The 26702-nt window shown below is 54.6% G+C and overlaps 1 protein-coding gene across 4 annotated transcripts in view; it reads right to left on the minus strand.

Moving 5' to 3' along the window:
• Positions 1 to 1756: 1756 nt before the first annotated feature.
• The window catches only part of ZFAT (zinc finger and AT-hook domain containing), a 273128-nt gene continuing 248182 nt past the window's right edge, over positions 1757 to 26702 (minus strand). For all 4 annotated transcript variants that reach the window (XM_055314428.1, XM_055314427.1, XM_055314426.1 and 1 more), the window contains 2 exons: positions 26544 to 26674; positions 1757 to 2693 (listed from right to left, as the gene is read on the minus strand). In XM_055314428.1, the coding sequence (XP_055170403.1) occupies positions 2454 to 2693; positions 26544 to 26674 (371 nt within the window). In that variant the 3' untranslated portion in view covers positions 1757 to 2453. The remainder of the gene's footprint in view (positions 2694 to 26543; positions 26675 to 26702) is intronic.

Consider the following 26702-nt stretch of genomic DNA (forward strand, 5'->3'; position numbering starts at 1 on the left):
GAGAGCTGACGCCAGGATTCAGCTCATGGGCGGGGACATGAGACGGCCCTGTCCAGCTGCCTGTCCCGGACTCTCCTCGGAAGCCACCTGGAAGTAAACACCTGCTGGGCTCCTACCGCGTGCGTACGGCGTGCTGGGCGCTTTGATACATGCGATCACCGTCAATCCTTGGAACCAACCAGGCCAATGGGGCCACTAATTTACCCCACGTTGTGGAAGATGAAATGATGCTCTTCAAGGTCAACCAACATCTCAACGAGTCATCTGACTCAAACCCAAGCCACTTCTCCTTCAAATCTGTCTAGCAGCGCCTGGGACTTCAGGTGGCCCAGCAGGCACCCGACACACTCACCGTGAACGCCAGCCAGGGCAGGTTTCTCTTCGTGGGGTGGGGGCGTGCTGGTTTACAAATTAGAACAAGACTTTTTAACGATTTTGGGGTCACTGATGGTGCAAAGCAGCGGCCCGTGCTGGACGTGCACCTCAGGAACGAGGAGAGGCAACTTCTGAGGCATCAGTGTGTACGGCCGGCCCAGCCCTGAAGGCACCCGACTCAGCCAGGCGGGCAGCGCAGAGCCTCTGCTGAGTGGGCGCCTCCTCCTCAGTACCCTGCGTCCCTGTCAGTTCTGGTCAAAGGCCGCGTGTCAGGAAGGGCGGGTTCTCCCTCCAGTCTCACTCAGAGCACATCCAGTCTTTTCCTGCTGTGCGTTCACGTCCCGTCTCTCCCACTAGACGGTGGAGGCTGGGGGTGACCAAGGTGTGGTGCCCCACGCCCGGGAATACTGGTATTCACAAAGTACGGGCCGGGTACTCTGCTAACGCCTCCGAGGGCCTGGCAAGCTCAATCCTCTCCGGAGTCTCAGCAGTCAGCGATCATCCTCGACCCCCTTCAGAGGTGACTGCACTAGAACTCAGCCAGGAACGGAGAAACGTCAGGGCCACCCAGGGAGGAGGCGACGATGCGGGCTTGAGCCCCGGTGCTCTGCCTCCAATCTGGATGCTTGACCACCTTGACACAGCCCACCCCGACGCGTGGACAGCATCACCCTTTCTGGTGCCCTTTGCACCCTGAGACTACCCACGGCCCCCACCTCGCCGTGGTTTACTGAATAGTCAGTATCCTTGTCTCAGGCCTGGTTCTTCTAGGCTCTGGCTGCCGGGTGATGTCCCCGCCTTTCCCCTTGCAGCCACCCACCAGCCAAATGGGGGTGCCCAAGGCCCAGTGTCTCCCCAACCCCCCGGCCCTTCCACTCTGGGCGCGGCTCTACTGTTGCTCTTTCCTTCTGTTACCCTTCCCCGTCCCTCCACCCCAATCCTGCAAGCACAAAACCGACCCAGCCGTTGAGGCCCTGATCACAGGTGTCCTCCACCACGGAGCTTTCCCCAACTCATCCCAAGTGGGGAGTCGCCCGTCCTTGCTCTGAACTCCTTTCCTTGCCCAGGGCAAGAAGCCACTTTCCTCTGGGTCTTAGAGCAGCAGCTTTAGGCTTCCCCTTCAACAGGCGCCTTCAGGCCGTGCCGGGGTGGGAAGTCTGGGCCCTAACAGGGCCAAGAGCACGGGGGCTGCAGACCCTGCCCTCTTCAACCAGAGCAACTACGGCTTCATGTCCGTCCTTCTGCTCATATATTTGCTAAGGCTTCAGTGGACAGGTTCTTGGGGGGTGGAAGGGGGGCGTCTGGGTGGGGCCCAAACCCTAGATTTTGATTCAGAAAGAGGACGTGTAAACCATCCGAGCTAACGCAGGAACCGGAGGACTCAGGCAGAGAAGGTCTTTATTCTATCCACCACATCTCACAAAATGGGAGGTGAATAGTAAAAAGTGCATTTTTTTTTTTAAAAAAGCAAAAGATTTCTAAGACATAAGCTAAGACCCCACCTGTCATGGGAGTGGGAGGGTCATCAGTTGTGGTTACCGCATCAGGTAACAAGTGCCCTTGATCCTGGGTGGGGTTGGGGGGGTGGGAAGTAGATTCTTGTAGATAAAGCCAGGACCACCCCCACCCCTCTTTCCCCTAAGAGCTGACTCAAAACCATAAGGTCACTTTCTCTGTGCCACTGGCTCCCTCTCAGCAGGCTGCGGAGCGGAAGTTCGGCACCTGGACGGGGTCAAGGAGTTGGGGTGTGATTCAGAGCAGATGATGACGGGGACTGGGGCCCCATATGAACCTGGGAGCAAAGGGGCGACGCGGTGCGGGCCGTGTGGAAGGAGGATGCTCAAGTCTTCCCAGAATCAGAGGATACAGAGTAAGGGGGGGGGGTGGTATGCATTTGTGCTGGAGGTGGGGATCCTGTATCTGCTGGTGATGCTAATCGCCTTGCCCACCCAAGTAGGACCAGGAGCCCTGTGTGGCCGCCTGGGCAGGAACAGCGGAGGAAAGCGCCACGGAGAGCGCCGTTCTGCGGAGGGCCTGGCGGGCTGGCTGCGTGGCACCCACCCGACGCCGCGTGTCCTCTAGAGCTCCTGGGCCTGCGGCCCCACGACCTGCTCCTCCATGGGCTGCATGGCCTCCTGCACGTAGACGATGAACTCCGAGGCCTCCCCGCCCTGAGTGTAGACAGTCACCGTCTCGATGCCCTCCACGTCATCAGAGGACACCACCAGGTGGTGCTGCTCGGCCAGCTCCACAGAGGCCTGCTGGAGGGTCTCCTGGATCATGACCGTGTGGTTGGAGCTGGGCTCCTCGTCCGTTACCTGTGTGAGGGCAAGAGAAAGGTCACACAGGTCCTGCTTCTGGGTCCGGCCATAACAACAGAACCACAACCACCGCTTATGGAGCACCCAGCACGTCCCAGGAGCTTGTCCCTACTGCACGCAATGCTCTATGCTTGCTTGCTCTCACCCCTGCTTAGGGACGGACGGAGTGACGCTCAGCGCTGCAAAGCGACAAGACCCCAGGGCCCCAGTGGAGGCAGATAGCAGAGCCTGAGTCAAAACCCAAAGTCCAAGATCTTCTCTGGGCACCAGGCTCTCTCCCAGGAGTGTGGGGGTTGCCAAAGGCCTGAGGGCTGGCAGGTGGCATTTGAGTTATTGAAGGTTCGGTGGGTGGCTCCTGGAAACTCAGAGCTGGTCCACTTGGCGGTGAGAAGGGGGCTGGGCTGATCCTGGGCCGTCTCCCCACACACTGTGGGAGCTCACCTCCCTATACGAAGATTAGTGTCACGCTAGGAGACAGATGTCCCTGCAAGGGCGACTCCCCCGGCTGCCGAGCACCGACACCCAGGCCTCAGCCGTGCAGGAGGCGGCCCGCTGGGGGAACGGCCGCCCCGGGCCTGGGCTGGAGGGTCTGTGGGGGCACCTGTCAGGGGAGGGGCCTGAATCCTACAGCCGGCCCTTCTCCGTCGCTCCAAGCAGGCAGATTCCAGACAGAGCCAACTCCAGCTGGCGCGGAAGCCGCGCGCCCCTGACCCTGCGGGGCTCTGGCCTGTTTTAAGTAACGGCTGTCTTTGCTCTTGAGAACAAAACTCATCACAAGAACGTGGGGAAGACGGAAGAGCTGCGAGCCTGGAGCTGCTGCAAAACGTTAAGGGTTAGAATGCAAGCCCCAGAGGAGGGTCCGGGATGATTTGGGAGCGAACGAGGGAGTCCTCAGACGTGTGCAGGGACATGGACCAGGAGCCGAGCGGCCCGGTGGGAGGAACGTGGGCTTCGTCCTGCACGGGGAAGGGCCCACCACTGGCACCTGCCTACAACCCTCAGCTCTCCCATCTGTAAAATGGGCTCCGATGCCCGCTCTAGAGGGTGGCTGGGAAGACAGAGGGGATTCTAGGTGCAAGCGGGTGCTTAGTCACATGGCTGCCCGTTTTCAGTGTCTGGTATTCACTCCAACGCTCTTAAACGCCGGCCACCTGTGAGGTGCTGCGGCGCGTCAGTTCCCGGCTCGGCCAGCCATGCCACCAGACTTGCCATCCTATCGGGGCCCCACAGGCTAAGCTCCAAGCAGGCAGGGCCCGCAGTGTCCTGGCCCCGCGCTCCCCAGAGCCAGGCTGTGCACACACAGGCACCCGGGATCCACCGAGTTATGACCCCCCAGGCACCGGGGGCGGCGCCAGGCGCCAGGGAGGGTGCACAGATGGAAGGCCCCGTCCAGTGGGGCAGACGTGGGAGCAGAGCTGCGACGTCCCCATCGAGGGGTAGCAGTGCCAGGGGCGGGGGTCAGAGAAGGCCTCCGGAGGATGCGCAGAGGACCCAGGCCTCCCAGGACTGCCGCAGAGGCGAGGGTGGCTCAGGCGCGCAGCTCCCCCTCCTGCGCTGCGCCTCCCGGCCCCGCGGCTGCCTGCTGGGCATGGGAGGGCCGCCGCCTCCTCCTGCCCCTCCTCCTCCTCCTCCTCCTCTCGTCCTCATCCTCCTCCCTCCTACTCATCCTTCCTACTCATCTTCCTCCTCCCTCCAACTCGTCCTCCTCCCTCCACATCGTCCTCCTCCCTCCTCCTCTTCCTCCTCCTCCCTACTTGTCCTCCTCCTGGTCCTCCTCCTCCTCTCTCCTCCTCCTCACCTCTCTCATTCTCCTCCTCCCTCCCTAGTCCTCCTCCTCCTCCCTCCACCTTGTCCTCCTCCCTCCTCCTCCTCACCTCTCTCATTCTCTTCCTCCCTCCTCCTCTTCCTCCTACCTACTTAGCTTCCTTCTTCGTACTCCTCCTCCTCCCTCCTACTCATCCTCCTCCTCCCTCCTCACCTCTCTCATTCTCCTCCTCCCGCCTCTTCATTGTCCTCCCTCCTCCTTCTCTTCCTCCTCCCTACTTGTCCTCCTCCTCCTAGTCCTCCTCTTCGTCTTCCTCCTCCTCCCTCCTACTCATCCTCCTCCTCCCTCCTCCTCCTCTTCCTTGTCCTCTTCCTCCTCCCTCCTCCTTGTCCTCTTCCCCCTAGTCCTCCTCCTCTTCGTCCTCCTCCTCCCTCCTACTTGTCCTCCTCCTCCTCCCTCCACCACCTCCTCCTAGTCTTCCTCCTCCTCCCTCCTACTCATCCTCCTCCTCCCTCCTCCTCACCTCTCTCATTCTCCTCCTCCCTCCTCTCCATCCTCCTCCCTCCTCCTCCTCTTCCTCCTCCCTCCTCCTCCCTCCTACTTGTCCCCTTCCTGTCATCCTCCTCCTTCCTCCTCGTCCTCCTCCCTCCACCTCATCCTCTTCCCTCCTCCTCCTCTTCCTTGTCCTCTTCCTCCTCCCCCTCCCCCTCCCCCCCCATCCGTCTCTAACAGCCAGGACTCCAGGCTCCTCCAGGGTGGCCCCATGACTGTACCATTCCCTGCAAGCTGTGTCAACAGGTGAATTATATTTAAATTAGAAAAACAGAAAGGCACCTCTTGGGTGGGCACCACAGAAAAAACGACAGACTGCAAGGAACTTCTCATTTGGACTGCAGGAATTCTCCAGAAGCCAGAGAGCTATCCTGAGCGGAGACTATTAACACATTTAGCCTGATTTGTTTCTCCAGAGTGAATCAGGACCTTTTTTTTCCTTCTTCTTTTAGTGTTTGTTTCCATTTCATTTAAGTGGGAAAACATACTGTGAACGAAGACTTTGGAAGTAAATATTGATTTATTTCACACTGAAAGAAGGTGCCTGCCAGAAGGCTGGGCAAAGTGGGGAACACACAACAAACGTGCTTCTCCTCTGAATGTCAGGAAATTCTACACAAAGGCGAAGGTGCGGGGCCAGGGCATATGCTGAGGTCCCAGGACCCCCGCGTGCAAAGCCAGCCTGCTGTGCCTCAGGTAAACTGAGGGTGTGGTAAAAATGACCAGATCCCCTGACGCCTGAGCTGAGACGCACACGCTCCCGGGCAGGTGCATGACGGGGGGTCGGCGACCGCTGTCTGAGCCGGGGCCTGAGATAAGGAAGCAATCACCACAGAACTTCCATGGGCTGAAATTCCTGTCCCTCTGAACAGCACTACACCGCGGCCTCCTGTTTCCACAACAGCCAACTTCTCAGATGCCAGCCCGGGGGGCGGGTGCCCACAGGGTGACCCGGAGGGCTGCTGCCCACAGACGCAGGGAAGAAGGCAGGCAGAAACCCAGATAAGACCACCAGGCTGGAAATAAGGGGCCACCATGTGCTCACTGTGTCGCATCAGAGCCCAGGGGCTGCTTCGTGGAGGGTGGTGGTGTCTGCATGTGGCGGCCGAGAGCAGACAGGGAGCACAGGGCCCGCATGTGCCCGGAGCCCTGCCAAGGCTGCTGGCCACCTCCCAACCACCACGCCCGCTGGGCAGAGTGCCTTCCCCTTTCCAGAAGGCTCTACGCCATCTCCTGCTGCTGAGCCGACCTCTGCTCCACTCACCAAGACATCCTCTCCCTGCCTCTGTTCTGAGCCCTCGCAGATTCCAGGCTCCCGGCTGAGCCAGAGGCCCCGAGCTGCAGGCCACAGGGCCATCCGCTCCTGGGGGGCCCCTGGGGGCGTCTGTCCAATATGCCAAAGCCACAGGAGGGAGGGAGTGCTGGGCAGCAGCGGCAGGCAAGGCTCACGGTCAGGTCCCTGAGAGCCCTGGTCAGCAGCTGAGGGTTTTACAAAGGAAAACACGGATGGTTTTCAGAGAAGGGCCTGCGTCACCCAATCCATGGCCCCCCGCCAATGGAAACTTGCCTAACACGGGAGGTAAAGACTCCCTGCGTGTCAGACTTGTCTCGCTGCCCCTTTTAGTATTTATGTTCATTTGTCCACATCAACTTCTGTAAGTATGAAGTCTGTTCAAACATAAGCCTTTTTCTCCCTCCCCCCAATTTTCAGCTCCAGGGCTTCGTGCAACAGAATCACCATTCCATCCATCCACTGCTCATTATGAGAGCACCGCAGACCTTTGGGCTTAATTCGCCAGGAGGAGTGATGGAGACAACGGTAAATGTACCTTTTGCAGAAGTCCTGTAAAGAGCATCCTTCTTGGCGGGCGCAGGCGTAATGGGCTGCGAGTGGCTGCTCAGTCACCATACTGAGCCCCCAAAACATAACTAACAACGGACAGGGTCCCCAAAGCCTGGCTGTCGCCTCCTGTGGAGCGGTGGTTATGTTTTCCTGAGCTTTCATGAGCGAGTGGCCCTGCCAGCCCTGCAGACACTGCCCTCCAGCTGGTACGTATGGGAAGAGAATGTTGCCGAAAGACGACTGATGGAGTGGGAGGCGATGGGTGATGGGCGTGCTCCACAGAAGGCGCTTGCGGGGCTCTGCAGAGGGACTGTCCCCGTCCCATGGAGCCCAGCGTCCACCTGGCCCCTCGCTGTTACTGAACGTGCTGCCCACGTACGCACAGGTGTCTCATGCTGGGCATTTCTGAATGAAGCCTGCAGTGGGCCAGGGAGTCATCCAGGGTCAAACAGCTGGAAAGTAGCAAGAGCTGGAACTTGGTCTGGGGGACCCCTCGTCCGGGGACCTCCCTCAGCTGGTGTAGTGTGACAGCGGCTAATGAATGGGATTACACGTCACACATTAATCGGGTTGAAGTATTACTTTACACACCCCAAGTCCTTGACAGCTGCCTGTAGAGCTCTCAACCACTTCCCTCCACTCAAGGTGAGCTCTCTGGTAGCTTAAACTATTAGCTCAGGCATACAATTGTTCCCCACAGTAGAAATAATATGACTTCACAATGTCATTACCCCCTGAGATGGGTACTTCGCTTTCCCCAAATGCTGTATCTAACGTATCTTCCAGCCAAATTATTAGCAGCTTAAGCAGATATATTGCAGATAGCTTAATAGGAAACCAAAACTCAGGGGACTGCGCAAATTGTTCACTAAATCAGGCTCTGAGTTCTGCAGCTCTGCCTACCTCAAGTGTTCTTCTGGAATCTAAACCAGATGGCAGGCAGACCCAGGCACCCTGCTTGGCTCTGTGCCGGCTGAGGAGCGTCCGCCGAGACCCAGGCTCCCCTGTGGCCTCCAGCCCTCGCCGTCCGCTCATAGGCACACGCTGACGCGGACCGGGCGGGCCGGGTCCTGCTGTCTCCCTACGCCCCTGCCTGCGTCCTCTCCAGGTCCCTTCTCCACTTTTTGTGGAAACCATTCTGAGCAGGTTAACCTTTCTCCTTCCCAACATTCAAGGAACTCCCCAGAAGCATCCCTAGCTGGGGGAGCCCTCCTTAAGGCAAAGGGTTCCCTGTGCCCACAGGACCCATGCAGGGCGCCCCCCACATGGCTCCGTATCCTGGTCTGTCTGACACAATCTGCCCAATACATCCACAGCTTCTGCAGACCAAGGACAGGCTCCCCCGTCCCAGCCCAGTGCCACGGGCCTGGTGGGCACATGGCGGGCGCTGGTGGTACCTCTCCAACTATCCGTGGGTAGAACCTGGAAGCCATGACAGAGGACAGCCTGGAGTCCCCGTCGCCCCCAGGCCAGGCCACTGCTGGCCCTTGTTTCGGTCTGACAGGTGCCCACCCAGACCACAGCAGGGCTGGCAAGAGGCAAGCTGTCCACAGAGGGACCCCCCTGGGCTCCCAAAGTCCTGAAGGTCCATCCCCTATTTTACAGGAGAAAAGCTGGGCTCAGAGAGGAAATAAATCACCCAGGACCACACTATCGGAACCAGAGCCTAGTCTTCTGACTTTTGGCCTGAAAACCCTGCACCATGCCCTGGGCGGCCTCACACCAGGCCACAAAGTGGACTCGGCTCCTGGAAGAACAGTCGAGACACCTGGCCTGGTGCCGGGCCTGTGGGTGAACACGACAGGGAATCTCCCTCAAGCACGGAACGACTCTGCGGACACCTGAAGGCAGTCACGGCTCTGAGATCAGACTGCTTCTCATTGCTAAGAGTTGTCCAAGCAGCCTGTGATGAGGAGGAGAGGAGGGGGAGAGGCCCATGTGGTAGGTCGGGTGCCGCGTCAAGCATTTTACTTGTGCTGTGGTATCTGGTCTTCACGACACCCTGTGAGGACACAGTCCCCAGCTCCAGGGCCCATGGGGCTCCAGGAGAGGGAGAGACCCGCTTGGGGCTTGGCCCCCATGCGCTCCCCCCTCCCATGCTCACGCTCCTAGACGCCAGGCCAGAGGATACTTCAGTCCAGGCCACACGGCTGGCCCCCCAGGCTCTTGTGCCTTTGATGGGCAGACAGGTGATCGTGGATCCTCACCCACAGCACGGGACTCCTCCAGGTAGGACCAGCCCTCCCTTCCTGATTCTCAGACTGGCCTCCTGCATCCAACCCTGGCACCATCTGTTTCCACAGCCCTACTCCCTCTTTAAAAAGAACACACTGATGAGCTCCTCTGTGCAAGTGTCCGCGAGCCTCAGACACAGATGCTCCCAAGAACGTCCTCAAGGGCAGTGACAGGATGGGAAGCTTCCTGCCCCGACACCTTGTCCTCAGCGATCCTGATACTGGGCACGAGAAGCAGAAGGAGAGGGCTGTCCTGCCAAACAAGAGGATGCCCAGGGGAGCGGTGTCCCATGGGGAAGCCAGCCCCGAGACAGCATGTGACCTCCACGTACCACCTCCCACACCCGGACTCAGTCCCCAGCATGGGTTCTCATGTGCTGGACTCTGCACCAACTAACCGCCCCAGGCCATCAAACAGCCCAGAGACATTCAAGGGCATCACAACACGACCAACAAAGACCAATTACTGAAAGAAAGAGCTGTGTTCTTGGCTGAATCCCACAGAGGTGGCGGTGAGCAGAGAGGAGAGGCTGTTGCTAGCTGGGTATTTGACACGCCACGTTCACACACGGCAGGTGGATTACAGTAAACGAGCTTTCAAAACCACGCAGATAACCTCCCGGTGCCTGAGCCGGCCACAGGCTCATGCCGGAGGGGCTCCGGGCCACAGAAGCTCCTCAGAAGCTCCATCACCGCAACAGATCCCTGCAATTTCAGCGCTGGCGGCACCAGAATTCCCAGGCAACCCTTGGGTTCTGTCAAACTTAGCACATTTATTTAAACTTGGCTCCAAGCTCATAAATAAATGAGAAACAAAAGATAGATGCCTCTCTTGGCCCTAAAATGAAAAGAAACCAGAAAGACACCTATTGGGATGGCCCTGCTTTATGTGTGTTCGCCTGGAACCCTTTGGAATGAAAATCGCAGCAAAGCACCTGCATTAGGATGCTGCCCATGGGCCAGCGCCGTCCCACGAGCCTGCTGCCCCTCGGGTGCAGGGAAGATGATGAGCGCCTTCACGTGGGAGATTCTGGTCTGAGGGTCTCCAGGGCCGGGATCCTCCTTCGCGTTTTCAGGGGTAACAAACCCCTCTGCCACTTCTAGCCACTGTGGGAAAGACGGCTTTGCCCCAGGCGTCCTTCACACCTCCCAGCCACCTTTAAATACACTGAACCAAGTTCTGGTTTATTAAACTGAGTCTGGGGGAGCAGCCCTCTCAGATGTTACTAATGCCCTTAAAAGGGAGGGCGCCTGGGGCTGCAGGCCAGCGGATGAACAGAGAGGCCCTACCCACTCCCCTCTTGTTGGCGCCGTCGAGGCTCTCAGGACTTGCCAAGAGCTGGCCTCATCGCCGGCCCTTGGTGGTGCAGGGGAGGCAGACGGGCCTCAGATGCCAGCGGGAGGGTAGAGCCACCGACCACAGCATCGGCTCACAAAATGCAATAAGTGCCCGTGATGGGCTGGGCTGAGTAAGGCCAGCGTGGGAGACGGGAGTAATCTAAAACAACAGCTGAACCCCCATAAGGAGGCAAACTAGAGGTGTGTAGCATAGGTATGTGCAAAGTGCGGGTGTATCTATACACGTATGTGAGTGTAGGCATATGTTTGTGCGTGTGTCAGGGTGAGGGGTGTGTACATATACACACTTGTGCATGTGTGTGTGCACCTGTCTGGGCAGGGGTGGGTGTGTATGTATGTGAGTGTGGACATATATGTGTCTGTATATACTTGTCCTTGTGTATACAGGCAGAAGTGTGTGTGTATATGTATGTGAGTGTGGGCATATGCATGTGTGTGCATGTGTCTACAGGCAGGGGTATGCAGCTGTACACATAGATGAGTGTGAACATGAATGTGGGCGTGTGTACATCTGCACATGTACCTGTGTGCATGTGTCTGCGGGCAGGGGTGTGTATCTGCACATGTACATGAGTGTGAATATTTGCATGTGGGTGTGCATACATTTGTGTCCATGAGCACGGGAATGGGTGTGGAACGGCCATAGATAGGTCCCCAACCTGTGTCACACTACTTCTTTCTGTCCTTCCTGATACTTCCTGTTAGAGCAGTCTGCATCCAATGACAGGGCTTCCTTCCTTGTAGATCTGTCACTTCTCATAGTGGCCTTAACAGGTGGGCCCTTCACAGTTTCCCGAGTGTCCACAGAGTCCTCACCTCATTGAATGCTCACGCAGCACACAGCAGGAAGGAAGGCAGCCCTCTCTTTCTGAAAAGTGGCTCCCCGAGTTACTGAGACCCCACAGCTGGTAACAGGTGATTCTGGAATGTGAAGCCAGGTAGGAGCCTCCAAGGCCTACGATCTAACTACCTGTGTGCACTATTCGGGGGCTGCTTGCAACCCTCAGGATGAAGCCAAGCTCCCCAGTGGGAGAGACAAGGACCTTCCTTCCCTGACCCCATGTTCATCTTTGGTTCTCGAGCACACAGGGTTTCTCTCTCACTCCTGAACTCCACTTGCCTGAAGACCCACCCACTGCCTTTCCCTTGAGAATCAGGTGCCCGTCATCCAGGGAGTCCCCAGGCACCCTGAGCGAGTACGTCCAGAGCTGACCCCGTTATAGGGAGCCTGGCCACACCTGGCAGACAGGAAACAGTGAATCCCTGTTTCTTGGATGAATCACTGAAAACATGAGTGCAGAGTACAAGTCTCAGAAATGTGCCGCCCTTGGGACGCCTGGGTGGCTCAGCGGTTGAGCATCTGCCTTTGGCTCAGGGCGTGATCCCAGAGTCCCGGGATCCAGCCTGCTTCTCTCTCTGCCTCTCTCTCTGTGTCTCTCATGAATAAATAAAATCAAGAAAGAGAAAGAAAGAAAGAAAGAAAGAAAGAAAGAAAGAAAGAAAGAAAGAAAGAAAGAGAGAGAGAGAGAGAGAGAGAGAGAGAGGAGAGAGGAGAGGAGGGAGAGAAGGAAAGAAAGGAAAAGAAAAGAAAGAAAAGAAAAGAAAAAAAAGAAAAGATGCCACCCTTGCTCAAAACCCACCAAATACAGCAGAGCTGACTGCACAGGTGCCTCAGTCAGACAGTGCCAGTCACAGGGAGGAGCCACAGCCGGGGACACAGGTGAGGCCCCGTAGAAGCCTGTCTCTCCAACTGTGCAAGGTCGCCGAAGGCAGCGTCTGTGCACTAGGCCATATCATGGCATTCAAGGGGACATTTCAGTACCGAGCCAGGGTCAGTGCCCTTGCCTTGCTTGGGTCCTGCTGTGCCCACAGGCTTGCGGCCCAGTGGAGGCAGGGGACAGGGCGCTTGTCCTGGACACACAGGGCAGGGCGGTTTCCTGACAGAGTCGGCCCTGGCCCCGAACACCGTGTGAGTCCCAGACTGCAACGCCTTCCCAGGTCCCTTCCACTGGAGGAACTTTCAGACTCTGGCGTGGTAAGAAGAGAGGGCTGCAGATAAAAACCCAAATACAACCAAACAAAGAGAATGAAATGCAAGACCGCAGCCCATTCTTGCAGGTGGAACATTCCTCTGTGTATGTTTAAGCTCTGAGGAAGAAGCCTCATTTTTCCCAGTAATTGGGGTTTCACTCACTGCTTAAATTATAACCAATCGAGCGAGAGCTTCCTCTAGCATTCCCAAAAGGGGGGGCTGGAAGAACCATGTCAGGGTTAGCATGCGAGCTCGTGCCCTAGGGTGAGTGTGGTGTTGTGCATGTCAGAAACAAAGGGATGATGGTAAATACGGTCCCAAATTTATAGAGGGAAGAAATGGTATAAATGGATGTGACTTGTAGAAAAGCGTCATAAATTTCCAACTCTAGAAATATGCATGGAGATACAGGACCAAAGGAAGGGTATTATGCGTAAGAAACTTGTGGCCACATCAAAAGATATTCACAGGCAGGAGAAACCGTTCCATGCATCACTGAAGATTTAAAGCCTTTCAAAAAGGACAAAATGCACAGCAAGGGAGGAAGGCCGTGATTCATCCTTCCTGGGGAGACAGCACAATGCCTCCCCTCCGCCCTATTTTTCTCTGGGTTGTAAGGAGACAGTAGATACTCTTTCTTTCCAGAAAATACTGATCCTATAAACAGTCCAAAGCCCAGGCCATAAAGACTGCTTGCTGCAGGCAGTTGCTGCCATCCCTGGGGGGGCCCTGGCTCCGGAGGCGCTGCAGGGCTGGAGGGTTCACCGGGGGCAGCCAGTTCTGAGGCCCGAGGGCCCACCTGAGGGGAAGAGAAGGGGCCAACTCCCTTCGCGGTGACACAGGCACCTGGAAACGACAGAGAGACGCCCCCACCGACCCCACGCCTATTGCAGGATGAGCCTAAGTTTAGTGTGTTGGCCAAACCCACTCGCCCCGCAGATGGGGTGAGAGAGAGATGCCGGGGCAGCAAAAACGGCTAAGACATCTGATCTTTCTGGAATTCCTCAAAGGTCCAAGCACAGCTTAAGTGTGGTCTCCGCAGTCAACTGAGGCAGAAGGGATCCTTCTCTTGGAAACTGGTAAAATGGGGCAGACGACGTGCTCTCTCAAAGCTCAGGGGAGAAGTACAGGGTGACAACGGGGCTGGGGCTGGCACAGGGCAGGCGGTCACGGGTGGCGCTCCCACGGCCAGCAGGTGCTGTCCCCCCAGGGCGGGGATGTGAGGCCCCGCCGAGTCCTCTCCCAGCGTCCCCTCCCAGCCCGCGCCCGCGCAGCACCCGGCCTCTAGCCCGCTCAGTACGCACCGCACTTGAATTATTCACGAGCTGCCCTGAAGCTGAACGCAAACAGGACCCGGGCGCACGCACCGTGACGGGGGAGGGCGAGGCAGCAGCTTTGGACTGCCTGGGAAGACCTGATATTTAGACAAGTTTCCTGCATATAAGGCTTTACTTTCCTGACCTTTAAGCACACGTGTATCAGCCAGGGGGCCACGCTCCTCCTTACGAGCCTCGCCCCTGCCTGGGAGCCCGCCCCGGATGGCGACTCTCAGGGTCTCCCCTCACCCAAGTCCCTCTGCTGGGCTCTGAGGACGCACCCCTCGGCATGTCGCTCAGGGGAGGAGCCCTCCCCCCTCCCTGGGTTTTCTCACCACCACCCCAAGCAACCATCCTTGCAGGCCCTGGCCTTCCTCAGTGCTGACCTGACAGGCCGGACAGGGACGTGGTGATGGGACTGAGCCCGGCCGTGCTCTGCCACCCTGAGGCCCCGGCTCCGTGCTGGGAGGCACCTGGCTTCTCTCCGCAGCGCACGCAGACCCTCCGAAGCCCCCGATCCGTGGCCTCTAGCAGTTTCCCCGGCCTCAGCCAACGCCCTGCGGCCTCCACAGGACCGGGCGAACACGGAAAGCCGAGGGCAGCCGCCGCCCTCACCAAGGAAGACTTAACGCCCAGGTGTGTGGCGTTTCCATGTTCTGAAACCGTTCCAGGCACGCATCAAACTCACCCAGGTGCGTTCATCAGTAGCAGAAGGGATCCGGGAACAGAAACAGGAACTGCATCCGTCATACTCTGGACACCGGGGCAGCTTTGAGAGTCACACGCCCCTCTCTGCTGTTTGTACTCGTCTCTTGAGTATGAAAATCTGCAAACTGTGGCTCTCACGTCTGTGCCCCTTCTGTCAGAGCCCCTCCCCCAGGTCCCCTTTACTTTAAGCAAGTGTCTACACGGTATCCTCAGCCCTCACCAGGGCCCTCGCTACTGGAATCACTCAGAATGCCTCAGCGGCAGGGGGTAGGAAGGGGGTCAGGGTGTTCCCAGCCCCAGCCACGTTAATCTACATGATGCAACTGTCTGGACCGAGGAACAAGCTCTCCTCCGACAACTTGGGACTCCTAACACCCAGCACAGGGCCTAGACAGCTGAGCTAGTACCTGTTTGCTGGGAAGAAACTTCCAGAAGCAGAAACAGCTACAGCTGAATTCCACACCCACACAAAAGGGACGAGGAGCTACGTGACTCCTAGGACAGGAGCTGCAATATACTGAAGACTTCATCACGTGCCAGGCACACTGCCAAGTGCTGCACGTGCATAATCACACGTAATCTGTACATCAGCCCCATGACACGGCCGGGGGCGACCCTGCTGAAGTGGGCTTCTCAGGACACACCCTGTGAGCTTGCATCCGGAGAGGCCACGTCTCAGGGGCCTGCAGTTCCCCCGGCTGCTCACTGTAAGTCACGTCAAAGGTATCCTGAGTCCACCCTGCTCAGACGTCCAACATCAGATCCTCCGTTCAGGATTCTGAGCACTCGGGAAGCCTCCAAACACGCGGGGCCCCTGGCTAAGGGCTGGAGATGCCACAGTGGAAAGAGAGCAAACCCCACACTCCCCAAGACCATTAGATGCAGAAGGCAAAGGCATGAGTACACACAGACTAGGACGTGGTCTGTACAAAGGCCCCAAGAACGGAAGGCGTGGGGCATCCTCCACACACCTACCTCCCAGCTTCTCTGCTGCTGGAGGGACAGGAGCGCTCTGGCCCCCTGCCCAGGCTCAGCCCCTGGGTACTAACTCCTCTTCTACTTCCCTAGCTGGAAGAAGGTCCACAGTCTGACCACAGGTTCCGGTGACTGTCCCTGACAAGCCCACAAGGCTGGGCTCCCGCTTAGAGCATCTGCTTTTCCACGGAAGCTGCTTCTCTCAGATCTCCCACTTCCCACGATCACTGTGGGCAGAGCAGGATGGCCACACCGCCACCCACTTCCCTCCAGCTACAGATGGCAGGAGTGGGGGTGAGGCTGAGGCCGCTCCGGGGGAAGCAGGAAGGCCACCGACACCTCCAGGCCTTCACTCCGACCGGGGTCCTGCGGTGTGTGGTGCTGCTGGCCTGCCTGATGCGAACTCCCCTTCATTTATCTGCATTCGGGGATGGCGCTCACTTCCTAATGCTGCCCAACAAAGGACCACAACGGGAGTGGCCTAAGACACAAAGACACAAATCCTTCTAATCTCACTGAGGTCTGCCACCAGGTGAGGAAGCTCTCCACTTTCAAGGGCTCAAGGGACTAGATGAGGCCTACCTGGCTATGCTTCCTACCTCAAGGTCAACTGCGCCATCTAAAGACACAATCAGGGGATATGGCTCATCCTATCCACAGGTCCCAGGGAATGTCTGATGTGGACCTGAGAGGTCAGAGAGGGCTGAGAGCGTGGCCCTGCAGCTGGCCCAGAACAATGGGAAGTGAGCCTGGCGCAGAGCAGAGGCTAGTGATGAGTGCTCTGGGCAGAGGGCACCAAGGTGGGAACAGAGGATCAGCAGCGAAACCCAGCAGGCAGCTGCACAATAAGCAAGGCGGTGAAGGGAGGCAGGAGGGCCAGACCGCGATAGGGAGGCTGCAGTGAAGTCTTCCTATTCCCAGTCTACTGGAGACTTCCTAAGTTACTGGAAGGTTTTCAGTGAGGGATGCTGGAATCTGGCTTACATTTCGGAGAGCTCGCTCTGTGTGCTACTGGATCTTAGAGCAGCAGGTGTGAAGGGAAGATCTGTAAACCAGGGTGGGGAGGCTGACGGTTCAGAGCAGAGCTTCTCAGACTACCACGCACACGAATCGAGGGGGACCAGGGTAGTGGTAACGTGCGGTCTGACTTGGGAGGTCTGGGGGGAGCCGGATCCTCTGTGTTTCTAACAAGCTCCCTGAAGCCCATGCCACTGGTCCAGGGATCACGTCTAGAGCAGCAGCTGCTTCCACAGAGGTGGCAGCCATGGGACACGGGGACATGTGAGCTGTGTTGTGGGTGGAGATCCTGCAGCAAGGCAAGGACCTGGTAACACGGACCCCCCTGGTTTCAGGCCGAGCACGGGAGTGTAGAATATGCACTTGCAGGATAGGGAAGAGGACAGAGATGGGGGGAGAGGGCTGTGAGGTCCCAAGTGCTTGTTCAGGGGAACTCCTCCCAGTAGGATGGAAGCCACTGCTCCAAAGGGAATGAAAAGTGGAACCGGCTGGTGGCAGCACCGCCCCAGGGACAAGCTCCTTCAGATGGGGCCTCCAGCTCTGGCTCCCTTGTTTCGGGGTTCCTGCAGCCCTGCCTTTGCCGCAAACCTGCAATGGAGTGAGTGATCTCAGCTGGCCAGGGCAAGCAGCAGAGATGGAAGAGGTCCCATAAAACCCACCTGGCCCGGCCCAGGCTGTGGACCAGGAAATGGGCACCTAGCTAACAGGGATTGACTCAACAGTATTAAAACTCAAAGTAGGATCCTGCAAATAGCACCAACCAGGTTGCAGCTTCCCAGGGCCCAACAGCAGGAACACCAGGGTTTAGGGAAAGGAAGAGAAAAGAGAAGAGAAGTTCAACAGAGTGACCTCTCCAGGCTAGCTAAAGATGCTCTATAAGAAAAAGAGGACCAGAACGAAATCGGGAAACTTCTATTCGCTATTTTTTCAGACAATTTCCCACATGGCCACAGGAGGATCAAGGTACTTATTTTTACTTTAAAATTTCACAAAGAAGTAGAATTTTCTATCACTACCAGAGGATAAAGGAGCTCAGCAAGTAATAAGAGAGATGGGAACAAGGATGCAATTTTTCCTATCATCCACCGGAAATCAGGGCAAAGACCGACGTGTCTGAAAGAAGTTTTATTTAAAACAAGGAAAGAGAAAAGATTCAAATAGCTACGGGAGCAGTAAGGAAGGCTTACAAAGGAGAGGAGCTGGCATTAAGTGACAAAGGAGAGTAACCCACTGCCAAGCCCCTGAAGGAATTGTTTGTCCCTGGGTTTACCTAGTGAAGGTCGCCATTCAGCGGCGGCAGAACAATGTTCTATGAGGAACGTGAACTACAAAAGTACTGGGAGAGGCTACCTGTGTGTATAATTAGGAGCTTGATGTAATTAGAATTGGCAGGGCGCCAGGATGAAATAAATGGTACCTCCAAGTTCTTTAGGCAAGAAGCAAGCTGCACTAACCAAGGCGTGCTGTTGATGAATGGTTCTCATGGTAGGGGGATGATAAGGGGAAAAACAAAAAAAGAAAGTAGTCTGTGTCACTTCGTATTTCCATAAAGCTCAAAAGGACTGAGAATAAAAGATCAAGGATGTCTGTGAGGATTGGAGGCACGGACCAGCGTCCTAACGGAGTCTGGTGTTGGACTGAGGGCTGGGAAGCACAAGGCACACATATGCTCTCGGCCCCTGCAACCCCGCAACAGGTGTGATTGCCTACGGAAGACCCAGGACGCCCTTGCACGGGCCTGCCAGGGGCCTTTGAGTCCATCCTGATTGTGATTACGCTACAGAACCAGTAAGCAGAGAAGAGATGTGACGTTCCTGTCACACGGTGAGGAGTAACACGACACACAAGCAGCTACATGTACCATCGGTTCTTCTAATGTCATATATACCTATTCCTAGTCCTCTGGAAAGATACCTGAACCACGACAATGGCAGAACCACCACGACGGGAAAGTAGAACCAACAACACGAGTGAAGATGCCAGGCTTTCACTGAGGCAGAGAAGAAGGAACTAAACTCCGCTACTGTATTGTCTCAGGCACTCGGGCAAAGGAACCTGGAGTGAGATGGGGCTCTGTAGGGGAGAGGAGAGAACAGAGAGGAGCTGTGAGAGGCTCCTGTTATTCCCACCACGAGGGCAGCACTGAACTCAGGGAGGGGTCTGCTCACTGTTAGAGTGAAAAGGTGCCTCCCAAGGTTACGAGAACTTAGGCAGGTAACAGAACAGGAAGGGCTTCTCCTGGTCCCTCCTGAGGGGAGGACGAGGGGAGAGATCTCAACCCAGTGCCCTTTACGACACGCAGATGGCCCCTATCTTCTGTGACCTTTAAAGGACTGCAAGAGTCTCCGCGATTCTGCAGTCCGCTCTCTTGCTGTGCAGTTCGACAATCAAATTAAGAGAATGCAGTGACTGTTCTTGAAAGAACACTGAAAAGACATCTTGCAGGCCTCACAGGAGACACTTTCCGGACCCCTCTCTCTTATTTTGCCACAAATATTATGAAACGCTCAGCCTCCACCCCCAGAAGAGGAGGCCAATTCTGGACTCCCCTTCCAGCAGGATCACAGGGTGCGAGGCTTCTGCCTACCAGAGGCCACACTGGAGAAGCGCCTTCTGCAGACCTAGCTTCTCCCACCGATGCCCTTGTGCACATGGACGCCATGAAAGGGCATCAGGAGACCAGATGGCTCAGGGCCTCCAATAAACACTGGGCCGGCTGGACCTGTGCTTCTTTGCAAACAGGCAAGTGGTGTATGTGGTTGGCCGTAGCTGTGGACTGCGTTTCCTTGCAAAGGTAATGAACTGCGAATAACAAGGAGCAATTCTAGGGCTGGCTGGCAACCAACACATGTCTGACAGCAAGAACTGCTACCAAAATTGCCTCTCAGGCTAAGCGCTGTGCACGGAGCCCGTGGAGGCTCTGCACGCTCCTCTCCTCCCGACTGACACATCAGCTTCACCCGCCAGCGCCAACTGCCATGGGGGACCTGCCCAGAGATGTCAAAGGGCATGGGGAAGCAGCTGGGAGAAGCTGGAGCACTTTGGACAAATCTGGAATTTCCACTTTTGTTTGTTTCTTAAATCAGCAGTTATGGCATATGGTAAGAACCTTTGGGGTTTTGAACATGATTATGGCAGCGTAATTCTGCACCATGCCAGGCCAAGGGTCTGCATGGGGGGAGTGGGCAGGGTGCCTGTAGGTCTGAGACCGTCGTCACTGCTCCTTTCAGATGTTTCCCTGCCGCTGGGGCAGTGGCTGACAGCTTGGAAGCATCCAGCACATCGAGGGAGAATAATGAACAGAAGAGAGGCAACTCTAGGGTTGCAGCGGACCAGGAATAAGGAGTGGGTGCACCAGCCCCGGACCCAGAGGACTCCTGGGCTGTAAGGATGATGCTTGCTTGGTATGTACAGGGATACGGTCCTGCCAACAGAGAACTGCTAATCATAGTCACTAGTGAAACAGTCACTCAATGGGAGGAGGTACCATAAGAATGATCTAGTCGCTCTTGACCTGGGGACTAAAGTGGAGTGCTGGTGCTCAGTAGAGAACCCTTGGGGTCAGTGTGGTCCTGCCAACCTCTAATCAACTGTGACCCCCTCAAGAACCTGCAGGATGGGGCTCATTCTAAAACCCTAAACTGAAATACCAACTGTGAGAGAAATACACACCTATCAAACATGTATACTTTCCGGAAGCTGCCAAATCTCCCCCAAATCTGTAAATCAAAGTCATCTCTATAACAACTTATTTATTTCAGTGAATAATTACCTGGAGTACAACGGCCTTCCACTGACAAAGAAGACTTCACACTCTGAAGTACACATGGACACATGCGATGGCTAATTTCATGTGTCAGTGTGACTGGGCCACGGGGTGCCCAGATATTTGGTCAAACATTATTGTGGGTGGTTTCCGTGAGGGTGTTTCTGGATGAAATTAATATTTAAGTTAAAGCAGAGTGCCCTTCTTAATGTGGGTGGGCCTCACCCAATCAGTCAAAGCCTGACTAGAACATCCCTGAATACGGGAATTCCTCCTGCCTGCTTACCTTGGAGATGGGACATTGGGTGGGTTTTCTTCCCTGGCCTTTGGACCCCAGTTAAAATGTCAGTTCTTCCTGCGTTTTGAGCCTCCTGGCTTTCAGACTGGAACATCACTTCTCCTGGTTGTCTGGCCTTCAGACTCAGATGAACTATACTTTCGGCTTTTGGGTCTCCAACTTACAGACTGTAGATCTCAGGACTTGTCAGCCTCCATAATTGGTGAGTCAATTCCTTACAATAAATCTCTGTAAGCACGTATCCACGCGCACGCACACACCCACAGACACAGCACTGGTTCTGTTTCTCTAGACAATGCTACAACAACACGCTTTCTCATCAGGTCTCGACAGAGGAGAAATAGTAACTGAGTCACAGAGAGATGAGCTGGGCAACGAATATGCCACTGGACAGCCTCACCTGGACTAGCCCTAGGACAGGTGGGTCCCTGTACACAGGGAAAGGCCCCAGTCGTTCATGCACGGCACATGAACTGAAAGGATACTGGTTTTCGAAAGCAAACAGATGAATAAGTAACACACATCAACGCCACCTACAGCTCAGCGATCTTCTCCCAGACAGAGCCTCCCTCACCCCCGGAGGCTGACACCCCACAGTGCACCCAGCTCCTCACACTGATGTTTAAGGGTCATCCTCAACAATAATAAACACACTTTAACTCAAAAGGAACCACATCATAAAAACGCCCTGTTCAATCATCGTGACCTTCATAAAAGGAAGATGCTGAGTGATTATAAAGTCTCCTTACTATTCACAGACAAGCACAGGAGAAAGGGGCATGGTGCCCACGCTGGCCTGGGGGACCCAGCTCTGGAGGCTGTGCCCAGTGTCAGTGACAGTCTCAGGGAGGACACGGATGGCAGGCATGCTCAGTGCAGATTCTCTATTTGGGTTCTGTGACTAAATGGAAGGACTTGGAAACTCTGATATCTTAAAAATGCCAACATGCCTTCAAGAGGGTAACACCAGTCAAGAAGTCCATAGTGAAAGGACATCTGGCTCTGAGAAGTGACAGGAAACTGAGAGCTGGCCTCTGAGCCAAGGCTAAGGAGCCTTCTGGGCTGCGACTCCCCTGTCACCGCTTGGTGGTTACAACAGGGCCCAAGGTTTAACTGAAATGGGGCCTCAACGGCCACCTCTGCCTGTTCAGTCACCCAACCCCATGCACCAGCTCCTGCTCCCACCTCTGCTTGGAGCCCTGCCCCATCCATCTCCCAGCTACCCTCCAGGACACCATTCAGGCACCACTGATGAAGCCCTACCTGCCCAACACACGCCCCCACCCCAGACCCAGGGTCAAGATGGGCTTGGAGCCCCTGGTGCTCCCCCAGCACCCTCAGGGCACTGGCCCACCTCCCCAAGGCATACATTACCACCTGCCGAAGGTCTTGACTGGTTCTTCTGGTTCTTTCTTCCCCCTTTCACCTCTAACACACTGTTATTTATCATATGTACGTGGATTAGCTCTCTCCCTCAATTAGAAGGCGGTCAGCTCCTCAAGTGTACCATCCACCTTTCCTGTTCACTGAAATACCCTGAGAGCCAAGAGCAGCACCTTGCTGATAGAAGCAGCTCAGCGGGTGTTTGCTGAATAAAAGAGTAAGTAATTTCCCTTGCCAGGCCACCTGCCTTTTGGGAGCAGGACCTGTCTTAACGTCAGAACCCAGTGTGACAAGCAGAATAATGCCCCTACCCCAAAGATGTCCGTGTCCTAATCCCCAGAATTTGAGAATGTTACCTTGCACGACAAAGGGGACTTTGTGGATGTGATCACACATCCTGAGATGGGGAGATTATCCTGGATTATCCAGGTGGGCATCACGTAATCACGAGGGTCCTTGTGAGAGGGAGACAGCAGGGTCGGCCTGAGAAAAGGTGAGGAAGCAGAGGCCAGAGCGCGGAGGTGTGAGAAGTGCTCACCCTCCCTTGCTGGCCCTGAAGACGGAGGGTTAGGGAATCTGAGCCAGGGGATGCCGGGGGTCTCTAGGAGCTGGAAAGGGCGAGAAAGAAATCCTCAGAAAGAATGCAGCTGTCGATGCCTTGATTTTAGCCCAGTGAAATCCATCCTAGACTTCTGATCTCCAAAATCATTAGACAATAAATCTCTGAGGTTTTGAGCCACGAAGTCTGCGGGAATTTGTTGCAGTTGCCAAAGAGGAGCTACGGCACCCAGGAGGGGGCACACAGTGAGGGGTGGGAGAAGTCTGCTAAGAGGATGCTGTGGACCAGTAAAGAAAATGTTGGTCTCGAAAATAAATTTCCGTCCACAAGAACAGCAAAGAGCGATTTAAACCATGAGGCAGGAGGGTGGTGGTGGCTGTATCTCTCTTTTCCTTTAAAATAACTAACTTTGACTCAGAGATGCCCATGATTTTCCTGCGCTGGTAGGTCTTAACGTTTCATCCACTTAAGGCAATTTTCTTAATCAAAGATAAATTTCCTCCTCATAAAACCTTAAAGTAAGATTTAACAAAAAGAAAAGAGGGACGCCTGGGTGGCTCAGTGGTTGAGTGTCTGCGTTTGGCTCAGGTCATGATCCTGGGATCAAGAGTCACATCGGGCTCCCCGAAGGGAGCCTATGTTTTCCACCTCTCTCTGTGTCTCTCATGAATAAACTTAAAAAAAAAAAAGAAACCAATTTATTTCATGAAAACTGTCTGGTCTTCACAAATGCACGACTAGTTGCACTCAGAGCTCCTGTGTGTTTCTCTGGGCCCAGCTGGTGCAGGGCCTGTACGGACTCGTCTTTCTGAATCTCCAAAATGCTCGATCCCCATGAATTTGTTTCTAATGCTGACACCTGAGAAAGTGACATGACAGGAAATCATTGAGGTCAGGTTCTATGTCCAACTGAAAATTTAAACGGCCTGAATTATGGGCTAAGTCTCTTCCACATCTCATTTAAAAATAAGAAGAAAGCAACCTAAGAAACTGTGTTTTTTTCTCAGCTCTTTGCTTCCAAACACCCCCAGCCTACACCACCCACCCAGCCTGCCATTAGTTTCATCCTGGAAACATCCAGAAAGACTAGAAAATTGATCCTTTTCAATTACCACTGATAAATTTTCATACAGAAAAAAAAAAAGATCCTTTTCAATTAACATTTATATATCAGGGAAAAGTAACATCATGAACGGAGCATATTAGCTATTGTTTCACACGGGAAAGAAATCTTGAAACTTTTAAACATCCAGAACTGATTCACACACAACCTAGAATTTGTTTTTGGCCTTGCAGAAGATAGGTACAAACTGGAAAGTTTTAAAAGTTCTCAAAATATTCTATCTAGTAGTAATTTGAAAACCTTGCTTTCTGCAATACATACTTTACGACAACACGTCCTCACATTTTTCTTTCCCGTATGGGTCTTACAGGATATAATGAGAGAATCAAAACCTAAACCCACAGCACACTCCATCCTACATAATAAACGTCTACTGAGCAGCTACTACATGTGCTGTTCTGGGTTGGAGCAAGATGAAACCCCCAGCACCAAGATGCCCCCCATGCGGTGAAGGAAGGGCAGGCATTCGATGCCAGCAGGTACGCTAGAGTTCACACTCAAGTGGCTTAGGCATGCTCATTCAGCAGATGTAATCCCTCTGCTGAAAAATCCTAAACCAGACTCTAATTAAAGAAAAAAAAAATCAAAACTAATTTCTCCAATAAAAACAGTTGTCTTTATATTTAAATGACGGGACAAGTGAATTCAGAGGGCATTCTTTCACACATTGCAACCCCTCTGCCAAAGGAGCAGGTGTTTGCTGTCTACCTGCACCCCCCACCCCCCTACCCAGCCCTGGCCCAGCCACCCGCCCACCCACCCGCCCCCCATCCATCAGGTACCAGCAGCTCCAGTGCACGAGGTAGCTGGGCCAGGCACACAGGATGAGGACTAGGACACAAGCTCTGGCAAACATTGCCAAACGTGGTGGCTCCAGACTGTGTTAAATGCTGACGCTCCTCCTAGCCCCGTGTTTTCAATAAACCACATTTTCTACAGGATGCCACTGTTTTCTGCTACAACAAGCATACTGTACCTGTTTACAGTGGTCAGACTGGATGCTTATCTGCTTCCTCCCGTGTCGTGCTGTCAGCCTAACGCCTCGAAGCACATCGAAGCTGTATCCCAAACCGGCAACCTCATGTATCACTGCACTGCCTGTGATACTCAATAAATCATGTCCCTCAGCAGCGGCAAATCACAATCGCTGGCACCTTCCCATAATTCTCGGAAGAATTTGGCAGGTATGAAACGTGCAAAAGCTCCCCTGATGCCATCCCAGTCACACCCTTCCTGACGAGCCGGGTCCGGCTTGGGACCCACATGTCCCGATGTGGAGGAGCTGTTTTGGAAGAGATTTAATAAGACAAGGAAGACCGTAGTCTAGTAAATACAAAGGAAAGCCCAAAGTGTGGTTAGCATGGACGCATCCGAGTCTACTCCCGGCCAATCGGCAGGCCACTGCAGACTGAGACACCCGGTCCCACTGCTTTCCGGGCTCTTCTCAAGAGAACCACACTAACGGAGGAGTGCTTCTAGGACACACAGTCCCAACATCATCTACATGTGCTGAGTCTTGCCTGCGGATCAGGAACTCCAGACTTGAACCAGAATGTACTAATTCCCCAGAGAATTAATTAATCTGGATTGCAGGCCTTGTGTTGTGCCCTGGGCATACCTGGGTGGGGACAGTGGTGGAGACAGCTTGGGAAGTCCTTCTGATTCATCCAAGGGATGCTGCTGGGGACACAGCACTCGGGTCCCCATGTGAGAGCCACACTAAGAAATATCCTTCTTGTTAGCGCCAAGAACACCTACCCCTCTCATGAAGTTCACGGCTCCAAATGTCCCTGTTTACTGTTGTAAAATCCGGTACCAAATGCACAGCTGAACCTAAGTACCTCCCGTTAAGACATGCCTCTGCTCAAACATCAGCAATCTGCCCCAACACCACTTTATAAAATACCCCCCAAGCGTGCTCCCCGGCCCACACCCCTCTCCTTGTTTTACTGTCCCTCACTGTACCTGTTCACCACTGGACATCCTTTGTGTCTCACTCGTTCATTTGTGCTTTACCCTTTTCCCACAAGAGAGTGACCGTGGTGACAGCAGACGCTGGTCCCCTCCTGGACGCCCAGAAACACTGCCTGGCGGGTGTGGGCGATTGCTAAGTACTTCCTGAATGAATGACTCCAAAGACAGGTAACTGTACAACTCTATGGTCTGCATTTCAACTTTCTCTGTGAACTTGAACTTTGCTTGAGTCTGATATGTTTACCGTTGTTCCCCCTTTTTAAGTATTGGTGTAAGGCAGCCTAAAGCCTTTGTAGAACAAAGTAAGAGATTAGCAGACAGAGAGGTACAGACAGAGAAAAAGGATGATCTAATTACCAACCACACTGCATTTTAACAGCTGGTGAAGTCTCTGAGGGTAGAAGGGGAGGAAATGAGCCAAACGGTTTAACTATCAATTCAGTCAAATAACCTTTATTCAAACACTGATCATTTGCTTCCCATAGGCTCAGTCATCGACCAGGTGACGCTGCATATTTCACGGGGCCAGTCCACTGCGAAGCCCTCCCGGCTTCTCTGGCGGCTCCCACAGTTCCCACCCATTCTGCTCACCCATGTCTTTGGGACTGAGGACTGCTTTTCACAACAGATGTGTCCAAGTGTGTCCACACCTGCTCATTTTCACACTGGGATTCTTTGGAGGGAAGTGAATGAAAGGTTTCCAGAATTTTAAAAACATATTATACCTCTCCCCTAAAACATACCACCGCCTGTGGACCTGCGGAAGCCACGCTCCCATAATAATTGGAGGCAGAGTAAGAAAATGCATGAGCCTAAGCCAATCTCCTTCTCACTCAATCCTACTGTAGGGAAACTCAGCCTTGAAAACCTACAGAGGAGGAGAGAAAGAAGGTGTGCAGCAGAGTGAAGAGCTGCTACCAAAGAGGGACAGGAGGGCCCTTACCTGTTTCACGACAGTCACCGTCCCTGGAGCCATGGCAACCACGGAGGCCACGGCTGTGGCATCATGGGCCTCGGTACCCAGCTCGATGATCTGCTGGAGGATGTTCACAGCTGTAGGGTCAAGTCGGTCACCTTACAAGGAAGAGACAAATGGAATATC

Source organism: Nyctereutes procyonoides, unplaced genomic scaffold, assembly GCF_905146905.1.
Source record: "Nyctereutes procyonoides isolate TBG_1078 unplaced genomic scaffold, NYPRO_anot_genome, whole genome shotgun sequence".
Taxonomy (NCBI): Eukaryota; Metazoa; Chordata; class Mammalia; order Carnivora; family Canidae; genus Nyctereutes; species Nyctereutes procyonoides.